We start from the raw sequence: 16583 nt of genomic DNA, 5'->3' as shown, positions 1-16583 counted from the left end.
CCTGCCAGCTCACAGCGATCACCCTCGGAGCAAATTGTGCTTGTTAAGGAGGACTTCCCTCCAATACAAAGTCAGCCGTTACCAAAGGAACGAGGCAGTGAACATAAAACTAGAGGGAAAAATGCGCACGGCCGCTCTACACAAACTGAGAGCACTAGTCTAAGGAATGCCACACCTCCATCCCTAATGAGATCTCCTGAGCATTCCGCGACGGCGCCAAAGCAAGCACACATACACCGTGCTTATATTGAAACTCTCCGTGCTACACAGCGCGGTGCAGAAACGCATCTGGCGCAAGATCGCTCACACACGGTGCACTTAGATGAAGACCAACTCAAGCACATTATCGAAATGGTCACTGCTGAGGTAATCAAGCGCATGCTTCCACTCTTAGGACTGTCGCAGGCTTCTCCGAATCAAGAGCCCGGAATTGGGCACACATCATCTTCTCTTCCGCGCACCTTCCAGTTTCAAAATGGCGGGCACTAGCGCGAAACCTCATGAAATTTTTGCTTCGGACTCTCCTATATGGTTCTTACAATGGAACTGCCGGGGAATCCGTCGCAAACAAGCTGAACTTCAGAGGAGACTGTCCATCACGCCGAAGCTTCCTCTAGCTATCCTGCTTCAGGAGACTGGTACTAATAGGCCCAATCTAATAGGGTACAAACCTTACTGCACCCCTTCCATAGAGCACCGACGTCCTGGGCCAGGATCGCGATCCGCGAATCCAGTAGCCTATGGGCAGGCATGCGTACTTGTTCTCTCTCGCGCTGCCCACACCGAGCTTGATACGTCCGCGTGGTGCACGCAGACGCAAGAGGTAGCGGGAGTGCACCTTGCATTAGAAGGGGACCAACAAGCATTGGTTTTTTCGGTTTATGCCAGATCCTTCGGTACTACGACATATCGAGTAGATATATCTTTTATAGAACACTTCTTAAGGATATATCCCCAGGATCGCGTTATAGTTGGGGGTGATTTTAATGCCATGCACACCAGCTGGGGATATCAAAGCTCAGATGTTAGAGGAAGGCATCTATGGCAGCACATTGTCAAAGACAAACTGACCATCGTTAACGACCTTACGTTGCCCAGTCGCTGTGGCCAGCACAGAGGTCAACAAGACACTTCTCCAGACCTGACACTTGTTTCCCATCCTAATGAGATCATATGGTCACGGGCTGATGATGTCATGGGCAGTGATCACTATCCCGCCAGTGATCACTATCACTAGCGCACAGCTCCGGGTGGTTGTTGGGGTTGACGTCAAAAAGGCCTTTGATTCCGTGCCCCACTCTACCATACTTCAACGGCTCCAGGAAGTGGGGATAGGCGGGAACCTCTACCGCTTCGTGAAAGCGTTTCTTGCGGACAGAACTTTCTCGGTAATGGTTGGGGATGCTCAGGGTGCACGGCAACCTAACCGAACCGGCGTACCCCAAGGCGCCGTCATATCTCTGGCTCTTTTTAATATCGCGATGTCAGGTCTTCCGCCAATTCTAACGTCAATACCCGGTCTTAATTTTGCCGTGTATGCAGACGATATAACGCTCTGGACCAATTCTGGGTCCCCTGCGGAGCAGGAATTAGCCTTGCAGACAGGCCTTAATGCCGTCCACGACTACATCAAGAAATGTGGCATGAAACTTCTCAGGAAAAAACCGAGTACGTGGCTGTCATTAACGGTCCGCGGCTGCGAGCCGAGGCCGAACGAAATCTTGTTTCTCTTCATTTAGGGGACTCGGTTATTTGCCGGAAACAAACAATCCGTATACTCGGAATGCTTATTGACGAGGATGGAGGAGCCAAAAGCTGGATTCATAACACGGTGCTTAGTTGCCATCAGGCTTTACATCTTATGCGCCGCGTCTCTGCGCGTGGGTGGGGAATCAAAGAGGTGGGACTCCGTCAGATGGCCCTGGCACTCATAACATCGAAAATACTGTATGCACATTCCTACATGCGGCTTAACGCGACCCAACGCCTTCAGCTTGAACGAATCAATCGGAAGGCGATGCGCCTTGTTACTGGCCTACCACAGTTCTGCCCAGTAGAGGACCTACACGCATGCAGCAAAATCAATGCCCTACAGGATGTGGCAGAGCAGCACTTGCAAGCCCAGCGTGTCCGTCTCTCCACAACGGCGGCTGGCCGTCAGATCCTGCGGGCATTAGGCTACAACACTGACAAATTAGAGCTGCTGTCGTCTCCTGCCCCACCATGGGAACTAATCGATTTAGTAGAGGGTATGCCACTACCAAAGATCATGAGTTCAGCTAATCCCCAAAGGCGCAAAGCTGCCGCTAAACGTCACGAGAAGATGTCATACAAGCTAGCCCAGGAAGGGGCTATCCAGCTATATACTGACGCCGCTCAGTTTTAACTTGGCGCCGCAATAGCTTGTCACGACTCTGAGTCAGATACCACAATAGTTGAACGGCTCTCCGAGGAACACACTGTCACTAATCTCGAGCTCATTGCCATGCGCCTTGCCATTACTCGAATAGTAGATCGACAGGATCCGGCTCCATGCACCTACCATGTTTACACTGATTCACAAGCAGCGTACACCGCATGCCGCGCGGGAGGAGCAGACTATGCCGTTCTTAGCGCAATTCGAACGGAAGCCCGACGCCTGCGAGAGGAGGGCTACACTATTGTTATTAAATGGATTCCTGCACACGAAGGAATCACTGGAAACGAAAAGGCACACCAGGCAGCGCGCGCTGCAGCTCTTTCCGCACCTTTGCCTGGATGCACACTCTTTTCCGCTTCTTGGGCCCGTGATGACGTTGCACATCCGTCGTCACCTCCTATGAATAGGGCCGAGACATGACATCGCGCACAATGCTATCGCCGCCGCATCCTCCAGCACGTGGCGAACCCTGAGCAATTATACCGCCGCCCACCTAGAACTTTCCGAAGGGTAGAGGCGGTACTCCTCCGCCGCGCCCAGACTGGCCAGCTTCTGTCGCCAGCAAAGCTCAACTTCATCAACCCGCACTCATACCCGACCCCTCAATGCCCGGCCAGAGGCACGGCCGAACACCTTTTGTGGCGCTGCCCTGCTTTTGACGTGGTGCGGGAGCGAGCACTTCAGTCCCTGGGCGGGCACCGACCTGGCACCTTGCAGGAATGGGTCGATCCACCATTACACATCGGATCATCGGACGCACTCCGGCTCTGGCGGGCTTTTCTCCTATACTTCAAGGAAGAAGAAGGGCCTGGCCGTTTCTTCGCAGAGCCGACCACAGGACCACCCCACTTCGAAGAAGTGGAGACCGGCCCTCCACCTCCACCCCCATGAAGCCCCTCATTTCTGCTGCAAGGCTAGGCCTATTTTATGCAGAAATAAAGACGTATAAAAAAAAGAGGTAGCCGATGCACTTCCAGTTCGTCGGCAGCTCGTTCCCGTAGCTCCTCAAGTCAACTTTCTCGCGATGCAGCTTAATCTTTTTTAGGAGCACTCTAAGTATATCCGTCTCTCGATAAGACGATTTGATCGCAATATTCACCTCGCATATCTAGTTCAGGCTCTTCGCTTTCATTTGCAAATACTTTCGACCTGAAAAAGTGGCATGCGGGCAAAAGAAATACGGTCAAGCTGTACGACTGAATGTACCGGGTGTTTCATCGAAAGTTAACCAAAAATTTTAGAAATAGGTCTTTTTAGTTATGAAACCGGCTTTAGCGGCACAATAATACCTGCGTCAGCGGACATCATGAAAGAGGTGAAAAATGTTTACTTAGCCAACTGACTAATTTCAGATAATTAACTAACTTTTACAGGCGGGCATCTAGTGGCAATTAAAGATTTGAAGTTGGTAGTTAGTAATACGCATATAAGTTTGAAATTTAGAAAATGCGATTGCCCTTGGAGCTGTGGCCCAACCAATTTTGGCTACATAACGCTTTCGAAAAGGACGCAGGCAAAGCAACCCCCTAGTGCACGTATCTTGTCGAAATAGCCAAATTTTGTCGAGCCGCAGCGTTAAGGGTAGTAAGCATTAGCACAAGCATAGCATAAGCATTAGCAAGGAAAATTGGTTGTGTTGAAGGCGAAAGGCGCTCTGATGTTCACTGGTTTGCCAGGACTGAGACGCTGTCTTGAACACTCAAACCTGAACGGAATCTGCCAAGCACGATGGAAGTGTTTTGCTGCACTCTGAGCATCTGCCAGACTTTCCATCAGATTAGTTAGCTAGCATAAAAGTTATACTTGCTGATACGAAGCACGGTTCCTCAGGGGGACTCTCGATTGTACAGAGCCTTATGGCCGCGAGCAGCTCGGGACGCGGCTTAGAGAATTGAGAATATATGCATTTGTTTGAAAACCTGCGCCTCACTTTGGGCTTTTATTTTCGAAGCTCGTAACTATGCGGCGCCTGCGTGGATGCAGAGTTGTCAAGAAGCAGCCTCCTGTCGACTGAATAAGGCCTATAACCCGTCCACACGCGATCTGTAACCCGAAAACGCCCAAATTAGATGGCCGTGTATGAAAATACTTCGTGTGGACGAAGTGTGACATGCTCACTCTTCCCTTTATATCGGTACGCACACAAACACTCTCTGTACATTCTGCATATCCGCAGTCAGCGTACTTACCATTTGCTTTGAAATAATGACACCATTTCGTTGTGTTACATTTATTCATTTCTATGTGCGAGCAAAGAGGTCGCACCGATGGCGGAATGAGGTATATAACACCGTGTGCGACGTGGCGGCACACGCGACTTGTTCACGACGGCTGGGCTTGAGCGCCGGGAGGGTTCTCTTGGCATAGATGAATCGCACATGTAACACCGAGCACAGAAACAGCACTCGCCGGACTAAAAATTTAAAAAGAAATCTGCGGTTTTTTCTAGCAGTCACATCTGTCACTCGCACAGCACACCTCGCCGAGTTGGGGCTAAGAGGACACAGCAGAAGGCCTGGAGTCTTGCTCATAGTCTCCGTCACTTCGTGGGAGCGAAGAGTACACTGCCACCTCTCTGTACAGACAGTACCTGTAATGCGAGAGACAAGCTTCACTGTAATACACTAGATGCTTCTGAAACTAGCGACAGAAGATGTCATTAGTCGGAGTTTAACAAATTCTGCTAGTTTTGTCGTTTTTTTTTAAAAAGATTCGTCCCCAAACATCCATGCCGCAGAGAAGGGGGCAAACTTGACGCTAATGAGTCCTACACCGACAAACGCCCAGCGACCAGAGAACTGCATAGCAAGCGACCGTTGCAGTGAATCGATGCAGCGAAGCCAGTGAAGCCTGGTTTGAGAAAAAATACAGGACAGACGAACAGTACAGTAGGTGACATAATCAGGGCGACAATGATAAAGCGAGTGGTGTGGAGGAAGTGAACATCCCACAGGCACAAAACAGGAAGTAAAGAAACTTTGCAAGCAAGGAACACCGGAAAAGGAGCAGATGAGGATCTGATAACTGCAGATCTATTGGACGGTGGGGAGACTGTGCTAGAAAAACTTGCCACCCTGCATGCGCAGTGCCTCACGACCTCAAGAGCGCCGGAATCTTGGAAGAACGCTAACTTCACGCCAATACATAAGAAGGGGGACTTCAAGGGCTTTAACAATCACAGACCCACAAGCTTACTGTCCGCTGCCTACAAGGCATTTACTGAGGTAATCGCTAAAAGAATTATATGACCCTTAGACTTCAATAAACCAAATGACCAGGCTAGCTTTCGGAAAGGCTACTCGACCAGAGGCCATATTCACACCGCCAATCAGGTGGTATATAAATGCGTGGAATATAACCAACCCCCATATACAGTCATAAGACTATATATGGGGATTGGTTATATTATGAGAAAGCGGTTGACTCGGTCGAAACCTGAGTATTCATGCAGGCATTGCGTAACTAGTATGTTGTATAAGTCCATGGTAAAGAGAAGGCAGGCAGGTGATTTCGGACATACATAAAGTGGACAAGAGAAAGGAAATAAAACTGTGATCAAATTTCAACCGGGAAGGATGCCAAATAGAGAGACACTTCTCTCCTTGTTCTATTCACAGCGTGTTTGCAGGAGGCATTCGGAGGACTGGATTATAAAGAGTTGATAAAACTTAATGGATACTACCGTAGTAACCTGTGATCTGCTGATGACATTGTCTTGCTAAGTATAACACTCCCAGGGAATGAATTGCATTACATGACTGAGGACCTAGACATGCAAAGCAGAACGAAGGGTGTAAAAAATTAACGTGAAGAAACTGACAGGACGGTTACCACTGGTTAACGCGAGATTCAGTGACAGTGTGTACCTCACGGTATGTTGTGGCAGAGAATATTGAGAGCGGCCTCACATCAGTTCTAGGGCGCTCTTTTTAGTTTTCCACACACAGTCATTTTTCGTCTAGGTACGCTTCGATTGGTTTATGGTTTATAGGGGTTTAACGTCGCAAAGCGACTCAGGCTATGAGAGACGCCGTAGTGAAGGGCTCCGGAAATTTCGACCACCTGGGATTCTTTAACGTGCACTGACATCGCACAGCACACGGGCCTCTAGAATTTCGCCTCCATCGAAATTCGACCGCCGCGGCCGGGATCTAACCCGCGTCTTTCGGGCCGGCACCCGAGCGCCATAAGGCTAGGTAAGCTTCGAGCCCACCGCTCTAGAAGCGCAGCGCCGCCGATGACCCGTTCCTGTGGCGGCGATTTTCATAGCAGCTGTCGCAGATGGACCGCGCTACATTCCTCCGCTCTCGCCATACCCTTCCTTCCACGGCAACCCTCGTTATCCTTCTGGGGCAGATACCCTACGGTTGGTTCCCATGGCAGCCACGCATCAATTGCGCCTTCTTGCACTCTCGCCGTACCCACCTCCTTCCACGCTTACCATCTTCCGGGCGGTTACCGCTGTAACCATCGTCTGGTTATGCCTTCCTACGTTCTTCTGATAAAGCCTCTTTCCATTGTTACCCCTCTTCATCCTTCCAGGGTAAATGCCCTCCGGGTAGTTTCCGTGGCGACGGCCGACCACCCGCCGACCTTGTTACACTCTCGCCATGGTAACCATCCGGATGAGGCTGGAAATATGCAGTGATAATAGGAGTGGTTTTTGAGGAGATGAAGTGGCGCAGTAACTTTCTTACTCCTCGGTGGATACCGCGTCGTAAAGGAAGGGAAGAAGTTGGGAGTGAAAGAAGAAACGAAGAAGTGGCGTAATGAAGGACTCCAGAGGAATTTCGACCAGCTGGGGAACTTTAACGCGCACTGGCATCGCACAGCACACGGGCGCCTTTGCGTTTTGCGTTCATCGAAATGTGGCCGCCGCGATCGGATAATAGGAGGTCAATGGGGGAGGGAGCAGAGGGGGCGGGTTGGTGGGTTTCCTTGTAGTGGCCGTGGTTACGACGATGATGATACGACCAACACATGCACAGTAGATGGGAGGCCATTAATGTTTGCCGCGATGAATTCCAGTACTTGGAGCCACAAAATAGAATTCTGGCGCCTATTCTGAAAGATATGTGCAACGCGAAGATGGAGAGGATATGGATACATGAACCAAAAAACCTCAAGCACCTTTGCCAGCCTACGTTGGCCAAACGGGCAGATGTCACAACGAGAGGCTCATGGAGCCTAATGACAGCGTCATCGGGTCATCTCGTCATCTCGGCATACACTGCAGCGACTGCAAACATTTCAAGGAACGTGGTCCCCTTTTTGGGAAGAACCAAAGTCCTTCATAAGTATGTCAGCAAATCAGCCAGAGATATAGCTGAGGCTGGTGAGATCGCGGAAAAAGGAGATCACGGTGTCAGCACACCATCGGTGTTGTTAATTGAAAAGTAGCGTGGTGTCTTGGGAATTTCAAACCAGAGTGTTGTATTTTTGTTGTTTTTTTTCATCTTGCTTTTTAAGTTTTAGCTTTGTTTTCTTTCTTGCACCAACGAAAGAGTGTCCTCGTGCAGTTTGGCGCCGCTACCAGTCTTAGCGTGACTCTCTCCTTTTCGTTCATGGGCACGCCCGCTGTACTGTATACGTATACGCTGCGCGCAGCAATAATCGCTGTTGGAGTGTCCGAGGTTCGTGGTGTCTCCCCTCTTGTCGGTGTTCGTCTTCGCGCTGTATGAATGAAAGCATGAAATACCAACTAGCCCAGCAACTGATTTTGAGTACAATGCATCAATAGTTTAGTTACCCCTTTCTGCAGCACAGGGACACATGTTAATAATATTAATAATTGGTTTTGGGGGGAAAGGAAATGGCGCAGTATCTGTCTCATATATCGTTGGACACCTGAACCGCGCCGTAAGGGAAGGGTAAAGGAGGGAGTGAAAGAAGAAAGGAAGAGAGAGGTGCCGTAGTGGAGGGCTCCGGAATAATTTCGACCACCTGGGGATCTTTAACGTGCACTGACATCGCACAGCACACGGGCGCCTTAGCGTTTTTCCCCCATAAAAACGCAGCCGCCGCGGTCGGGTTTGAACCCGGGAACTCCGGATCAGTAGTCGAGCGCCCTAACCACTGAGCCACCCACTTGCCTCAAGCGCCAGCAAATGGAAAGCGATGCATATACGCAAAATATTTTTGCGTGCGGAATGCTACTGAACTATGAAACAAGTCATTGTTTTCTTTTTATATTTCGCTAAGAGGCCCCTCGACGTTCTGTGCGTTTTTACAACCGGGGTGTAAGTATAGAGGGAGAAAATGAAAAAAAATTGTTGAGCCTTTGAGCGTTTTTCATCAGTAAACTGCCTCATAATACTTCTAAAAGCAATTTTCAATTCCAATGCAAGTTGATTTAAACGTCCAAAAGACTGAGGTAAGGGTACCGCATCTGAGGTCTGAAGGGTGAGAACACACTTCTGCTTAACTTCCCTGCCTTCCCTTGTTACAATGTGAGTGGTCCAACTGTACTCCCTTTTTTCTACAAAACCAATACAGTCGAGCCCACTTATAACGGCGGCAGTTATTACGAACGCTCGTTTATTACGAACGAGGGTGGTGCAATTGTCAAAGCATGCATGGGCGCTATGGCATCGTATCTAAGATACAAAGAACAAATGTTGCCGTACAACTCTGTTTCAGCGAACGAGGAGACCCTTTAAAGGCGTTCCCATAGTCGGAAACCCTCGTTTCTCGCAGGAGCGGAGAGCAATGAATGCCTTCAGGCCTCTGTGCATGCATGCTGGCCGCTGGCATACTGGCCGCTGCACCAACATTAGATTATTAGAGCATGCCAATTCCTTAGCTGATTCTAGAGGGCAGCATCTGCCTAAGCATTTTAAGACCTGCAAGCATGACGACAAAGATTGCACTCCACTTTCCGGCAGGACTAAGATTATCGGACGCGCGAGGGATAAGAAAAAAACGCGAAGTTATCGAAGCCTTGGAAATCGCGAGATTAGGGCCTGACAAATGTGTTAGCGAGGCTTCCATACACCTGTACCGCAAGGAGTTCGAGTTTCTTGGATTGACAAGATGATTATGGCTTTTGTCTTTGTGGTTGGTGCGCATGCGCTTTGTTGTTGAAGGAAGGAGGCATTGGTGCAATAAACCAGTTGTTAGTCTGCGCTTGTCTCGTGTGGTTCTTCTCTCTCGTCCCGTCCTTTTTGCGCAGTTATTCATTGTTTCCATAACTACAACACGACGCCATTAAAAAAGAAAGGATGCACAGAATGCAGACGAAACTTTGTGACAGATGAAGCCGTTAAAAACTTATGCCTTCAAAGGCGGCGCCTAGCACTGGTGACAGGTGCAGCTTTGCCGTCCTTCTAAGCACGAGCATGGACGGCAGTCCTCGGGAAGACTGGCGGGGTTGTGAAAGCTACGTTCTCATGCGCACGGCACTAGCGATGCGTGGCTTTTGTTTTCGGCAAGCGTGCCACTCTTCGGAAAGGGTTGGTGATGACAGGCGACTTGTTCGCCGAGTGGCTTCAGTTCAAAAAACAGGAAAGTGCTGTCCGTGCTCGACAACCGTGCGGAGCACCGCATGCTGCCTTCTCCGAATGCGGTGACCACGCTTTTCTGCCACCAAAGGCGACGAGCCGAGCTTGCCACTTCTCATTGGTACAATTAATTTACTCGAGGCGCCGCGTTACCAGTGCATACTGCGAGTAATTGACTGACCAAGTCCCAGTTCGGGTAATTCTGTTTCCCGCCACGGAATAAACTTGCATGGGTGGAAATGACTACGTAGTGATCAAAAATTGCTTCCGTAAGACAGAGTTTGTAATCCCATTAACGATAGAGGACGCTCTCGAACACCCACATTATCGGACGCATGTATAGATTTGTGCAACGCATTTTCGGCGAGACGGACCTGATGTTCATGGTGAGTAAAGAAAACTTTCGGCCAAAAAAATGCGCGAGACGAACTGAAGAAAACAAGAAGAACGGCCGTTTGAATGCATAGTAACACTTGAAGAATAATGCAACAAGAAAACGCTGACTGAGGGGTGCGCAAATTGTGTGGCTCATGTAGCACAAGCAAGAAAAATTCCCAATTCCTTCAAGCTAACAGTCCTACTACATTAGCATTACGCCCTCTCGGCTCTGCCTGTCAATGTATGCATTGCTTCATTCCTTCGCCCTCCACAGCACTCCCTAAATACCCAGGCCACGGTGCAATGCAGTGAAGTAGCTCCTTTTGGTCCTGTAACGTTCAAAGTCACTAGAAGGATATAGGTATTCCCAACCTCGCCCTTTGGAAGGTAAGAACCTTCTAGAGGTATTCATGGCAGGACTTGGAAGCATTTTGATTGTCGCATCTGTACGGAAGGCAGCACATTATCCCCATAATTGGCGTGTTTCTGCCATGTTTTTCTTAGGGTCGCATTATGTCCTATCCCTTCGAACGGTTTCTGCTTCTGCAGACGTCTAGGCGCTTCTTTTCGTCTGCGTGTACGACATCCCCTTCTCTCGATTTGTGTCCTCCTCTACTTGCATTGATGTTACGCGTTCACGTCGTGGTACATTCAAGGAGCCCCTCTTGCGTGCTGCGTTAAGGAATTGCTTCGGAAGCTGGTAGCCAAGCTCCGATAAGCGCCGGCGGCGACAACTCACGTGACAGCGCAGAGCGGGACAACCATGAGTCCCGCCGAGATGAAGAAGGGCAGCCCGGCGTCGATCTCGAGCACGGCGTTGAACACCAGGCTGGAAAAGAGGTTGCCCGCGATGGGCACCAGGGACTCGCACGAGCTCCAGAAGGAGAACACCTTGCCTGCGACGCAGGAGACGGAGCAATGCTATAGACCTCCTTCACCCCGCGACGTCACGAAGATGCGGTGGCGCTGATGTCAGCAGCGACTTTCGCATGGTAGGCAAAACAGCTACGTCCAGCCGGTGCCTACCGCAGCTGCTGCAGCTACCGGCGGCTGCATATCATGCCTGCGCACTGCAGACTCAGCATGTATTGATCAGCTGCGTCACTGTTCGATCCACGTAGTAGCATAAAAGGAAATTTAAATTAGCCTCGATAGGTTTCTCGCACATAAATGCCGCATTAGGAAACTGGTTAAAAGAGATTGGACTACGGTAGCAAAGCGCGAAGTCTGGGAGTCGATCGGCACTGCCACTCAATGTACTTAATAGCATGTAAGTTACTGCGTTCATTCACCTGAACATCAGCATAGTACGCTTATAACTGCGCAAGGAAAAAAAAGCACGTATGTAGCTGCGCACGCATTTATAACCTTGAGCCGGTGCCCCCGCCGGCAGGTTCACTCGCCCCCAAGGAATGCATTATTTTGTTAATAGCACAGCATGTTTTAATGGCACGTTTCATGGCATTTGATATTTACTAGAAAGTGTTTCTTAATATGACAGACGTAATCATTTGATTCGAGTAGAAAGAAGTCTGGTAAGTTCATGCGCGGTCACGTTGGCGTGCTTAGAATAGCGTACTTTAAGTGTGCTACATGCTAAAGCTACATGCTTTTTCATTGCATCATGCATGTGTCATGTTTCATGATGCAGTCCATGACCGCGAAGCTTGTTTGGAAAGTAGCAGCCGCAGGCGTGCTACTAACAGACGTGTCGAGATTGAGAGGAGGCGCGGCAATGAAAAGTATTTTCGTTATTTATGCACGCGATATCAAACTAAATTTGGTGCAAATATGAAATTGCTACGCTAGTTTAAGTAATGCCTTTTATTTTTAGCTATACCTGGTGCAGTTCTTGGGTAATTGTAATTAACACCCTCGTCAAGTCACCTCAAGGTCTTAACTAATTGAGTAGAAAGTGCGCAAATTTTTTATGCCAGCATGTTCACAAAGCCCTGTTCTGTATATGACGCCATTACTTCTTTTTTTAGATGATCATGTACTTATATGCATGCATAGTTACGTGAAAACGTTTCTTACAAAAATAACGAACATAATACTGCACATGTAGGAAAAAAAATCGAGAGATAAATTACACTCCTCAACGTCTCAGGAGTCGTTTGCGACAAATAGAATGATTCTATTTTCATGCGTTACGAAATTACGAAGGTGTGAGTGATGCCAATCGCAGAAAATGTGAAAGGTCAGAAAACGAACAGTATAATTAACGTTTATTTCCTCGTTTTTGGCCTCTTCGCTTGCGCTTTGGTCCAAGAAATGCGGCCCTGAACTCAAAGCATTACCTCACAATTTTCGACGACACCGCATCTCGAAAGCGTACTTTATAAATTTATACTGAATATTTTGCTATAATTTTTCGTCACGAAACAGAACACCCCAGGGCTAAGAAAGAAAATAATTCCAGAAATCAAAAATGTTCACCAAATCGACCAGTTTAACAAGGAGAGAAGTCGGCCTGGCTGGTGCATGATCCTGCGGATAAAAACAGCGCTTCAGCGGGACAGCTAAAGGAGAATAAGGAGACGACGCTGTCCCCACTTTTCGCACAGCACGACACCTACGTATGTCAGCAGACGGTGAGCGCACGTCTGCTCCGCCGAAAGATCGCCAGCACATCCTCTCACTACTGTCCCGAAGCAAAATCATTCTGGCTGGAGCAGAGTGTCAAAAATTTCCTATTTTATTCAATGCCTAGCGTAGAATTCAACGGCAGAAACGGTTTCTGTTTACTACTAACCATATCTACAATACACAGTGACGAACTATTTCTCTGAATACGCCGCACGTGGCCAACGCGAGCTCGTGTACTTCGAGAAATTACTAAGCTGTAAACATGAACCATTGCTGTGATTCGCAAAAACTGAAAACGAGCCTACAAGCCTTGAAAACCCGCGCTCAACACCTTTCCGCGACGACACTCCCTGGCCTTTTGCCTACCACGAGCCCGCTAGCGACTGCAGCGCCACCTTGTTTGTTTACAAACATGCAGGCGGTCTATAGGGCACTGCGGGGAGCTAGGGTGGTTACGTGGTAGCAGGGCATTCATTCGTTGCCCTGTATGAGTCACAAGTGACGATCAAGCTGCCTCAAAAATAACACTTCCAAGTTATCGCGCTTCTTTGCGCCGCCACATTTTGCAAGTCGTTCAGCCCGCTAATGTGGTTCGTTCCGCTACATTCAGGAAGAAGATACCATCGCTGACCGGGGCGTTTTACACAAAGGAAAGGAAGACGCATTAAGACTAACGTACCGCACATTCATGCATGCATACTAGCGAAGACGCCAAGACCGAAGCAAGGTCTTGTGTGACAATTGGAGGGGGGCTCACTACTAGTGTACCGTCAACCAAGTCAGCAGTAATCGCGTTTATATGAATGCGACAGAGGCGCATCATCTTTTCGGGCCTATCTCGCGGAGCCGACGCGCCACTGCTTAGATGTACCAAACCAAGTCTATCGATCTACTCCCACCTGGCGGAGTAGCGCGACTGGGCGTTTTTCACTGTTTACATGAGTGTGATAAACCAGAAAGTTCATAAGATGCGCTGCTGTCGCCATCATGTAAAAGCGTCTAGTGCTCAAACCACCTATTAGGTTCCCTGAGCTCCCTACTTACGCTTTGTGGGTTTCTTAGTTGGCACAGGCCACTACCCACCGCAGGTTCGAGCTTCGCGCGAGCCAAGGGCCGCGATCAGCCGTCACCACACGCACCCAGGGGCACCGCTGCGGCGGCGTTCAACCTCTGCAGAGAGGAGAGCGGCTTGCCGCAAGAAACAGGCCTCCAAGTTGACAAAGGAGACGTTTATTGACGCCGTCCTCCAGCGGTACACACACACACACTCAACAGTCACTCCGTCCCGGGGCGCGCTCAGAGCAAGACTCCGGTGCACGCTCGGGGCAACAAGAGAAATGCGCGCCGCTAGCACGCCGCTGCAGGAGATTGTCCCCGCGGCAGTGCTGTGATCTCTCTCGTGTCGGCCGTTGAGCCGTCGTTTGCGAGAGAGAGTGGGCAGTCAACGCAAGGTGCGCCTGTCAGAGGTCGTTGGACCCCTGGACAGGCTCGAGCCGCGGCGGATCGAGGACCCACGCTGGCGAGCTCGAGTATGAACTGGTCCGAACGGCAGAGGCCGGCCCGGATGAACAGCAACGTACGCACCTTACGCTGTCTCGGAGGGGGTCTCTCTCTCTGGGCCCCGCGCGACCACCCAAAACAGGTCCCGAATTCCCGCCAAAAGTCACCAATGGCAAAGGCCCTTGGGAAGCCGGGGGCGGAGCTGCGGCCGAATGACAGCGATTAGCCACCAGCCGTCTCTCTGTCGCCCGAGTCGGGAGAAAGGGAAAGAGAGCGACGCGGGATGCCGCGCAGACGCCACGGCAGGAATCTAGCAGGCTTCCCACAGCTTGTATGCACTGGTGACAGCCCGGAAAGCATGCTTTAACACAGTGTTTACCTTACTTCCTTGACTTTGTGTTTAGGTCTGCACTTAGCGACAGCTCGTTTTGCGACTATATTCTACCTAATCTTGACGCGTGCCGCGATGGGCGGCGTAGTTCGTTGCTCCTACTGCGGCCATTTGTGTGCATATTGCTGAAATGCCGGGTGCTGCATCAAGGTCTCCCCAGCCTTGCGCTTAAACTGAAGCTGCTCTTCCTGTGAGCTAACAGGTTTCGTCAGAGGCATCCTGTGCACTGACATTATTCGACAAGAGAACACGATTTCATTGTACCTGTTATTTATCACACTGAGGCACGCCCCTGTGCTCTATATTTGCGCAATGCATTTTTTTTCTGCCGTTGAACTGTGGTTCTATTCCCATGGAAGATATTTTGCTCGCGGAGAGGGGAGGCGGCCATCTAAACCTGAACGCGTTGAACTCTGCGAGCTACGAGACAAGGCGTGGCGGTTGGCTCCGGATTCATTCCGGCTCAGTGGTTAGCGCGCTCGGCTACTGATCCGGAGTACCCGGGTCCGAACCCGACCGCGGCGCCCGCGTTTCGGCGGAGGCGAAACGGAAAAGGCGCCCGTGTGCTGTGCGATGTCAGTGCACGTCAAAGATCCCCAGGTGGTCGAAATTATCCCGGAGCCCTCCTCTACAGCACCTCTTTCTTCCTTTCTTCTCTTAGTTCCTCCTTTATACCCTTCCTTACGGCGCGGTTCAGATGTCCGTCGAGATTTTAGACAGATACTGCGCTCTTTCCTTTCCCCATAAAGCAATTTTTCAAATTTTGATGTGGTCTTCTTTAAACTCACTATGCGGGGCGTCCTCACATTTCGCTTAGGAGCCGTTCCTTGGCTGCCAAGCAGTGCCGTCGTCCACATGCGCATGCAGGGTGTGTTGCTGGGAATGTTGGTTTGACATTCTGAACATTGTAGCGCTGGCAGACGACAGACTCGTTCTCTCTTCGTCCGTCAGCGCTCCAATGTTCAGAATGCGCATGCACCGTGATAGGCAGCGACGGGGCTATTTGAGCGCCCCGCCGCCGTGCATTCGAACGAAGGGCTCGGATTGAGAGTCGCGCGCGTATACCGGGCCTGCCGACAGGAAACAGCCCCGATTCAGAAAACAATGAAGGCCCACTGCTACGGCGGCCGCAGCACAGATGGCGGAACAGGATCGAGCAGCTGCCGCGTCGACCGGTCTCGTGAGTGGGAAACTGTGCGGACAGAACTAACAGCTGCTGCGCGTCGCGTGCGCTTGGTGACGTCAGGGTCAGGCGCTCCAGACGGCGGGGCTCGCTGCTCATGCGTGTCGCCGTTACGGGACTTCGATGTCACTGGCGGAATTCACGCAGGCATCGCATCGAGCGGGGCTCGGCGAAATCGAATCTATCGGCAGTTGAAAAGTTTAACCTTATCCGTACACGGGCGCGGTTTGTGTGAAAGCTGTTCGTATACGCTGTCCTCGGCTTTCCCAATATACAATATTCTGTGTGTATGCGTGGCTCGTGTTCTTCTCGTCTCTCACCCTTTATCTCTCTTTTTGCAGTGCTGCATTTGAGCTGCGCCTCCTGTCTGTCTCATATAGCTTCCAGAGAATCAACAAAATTACGACGACGTAATTATAATGGTAACAGCTTGACGTCCTCTGAAAGTTGCACGGTCGTACTATACATGCACATAGTAATTTTTTCCTTTGTGGTCTTGGTTAAGTTGAGAGCATGACGGAATCCAGTGTGACCGGGAGGGTACATTTGAAAACAAGAGAAACGCCGATCAGTAAAAAAGGCCCTTGTTGACGTTTCGGCTCCAGCACGGAAGTCTTGTTCACA

General features: G+C 50.1%; 1 protein-coding gene across 3 annotated transcripts in view; it reads right to left on the bottom strand.

Annotated features, from left to right (window-relative positions):
- Window positions 1-4633: 4633 nt before the first annotated feature.
- LOC144111136 (putative peptidoglycan muropeptide transporter SLC46) overlaps window positions 4634-16583 on the bottom strand; it is a 94465-nt gene continuing 82515 nt past the window's right edge. For 2 of the 3 annotated variants that reach the window (XM_077644291.1, XM_077644290.1), the window contains 2 exons: window positions 11036-11192; window positions 4634-5009 (listed from right to left, as the gene is read on the bottom strand). In XM_077644291.1, coding sequence (XP_077500417.1) covers window positions 4913-5009; window positions 11036-11192 — 254 coding nt within the window. In that variant the 3' untranslated portion in view covers window positions 4634-4912. The remainder of the gene's footprint in view (window positions 5010-11035; window positions 11193-16583) is intronic. The other variant, XM_077644289.1, reaches the window with a different exon arrangement.

The sequence above is a fragment of the Amblyomma americanum genome, chromosome 11, assembly GCF_052857255.1.
Source record: "Amblyomma americanum isolate KBUSLIRL-KWMA chromosome 11, ASM5285725v1, whole genome shotgun sequence".
In the NCBI taxonomy this organism is placed as follows: Eukaryota; Metazoa; Arthropoda; class Arachnida; order Ixodida; family Ixodidae; genus Amblyomma; species Amblyomma americanum.
The sequence above is the reverse complement of the archived record's forward strand: the minus strand, read 5'-3'. Positions and strand labels throughout refer to the sequence as shown.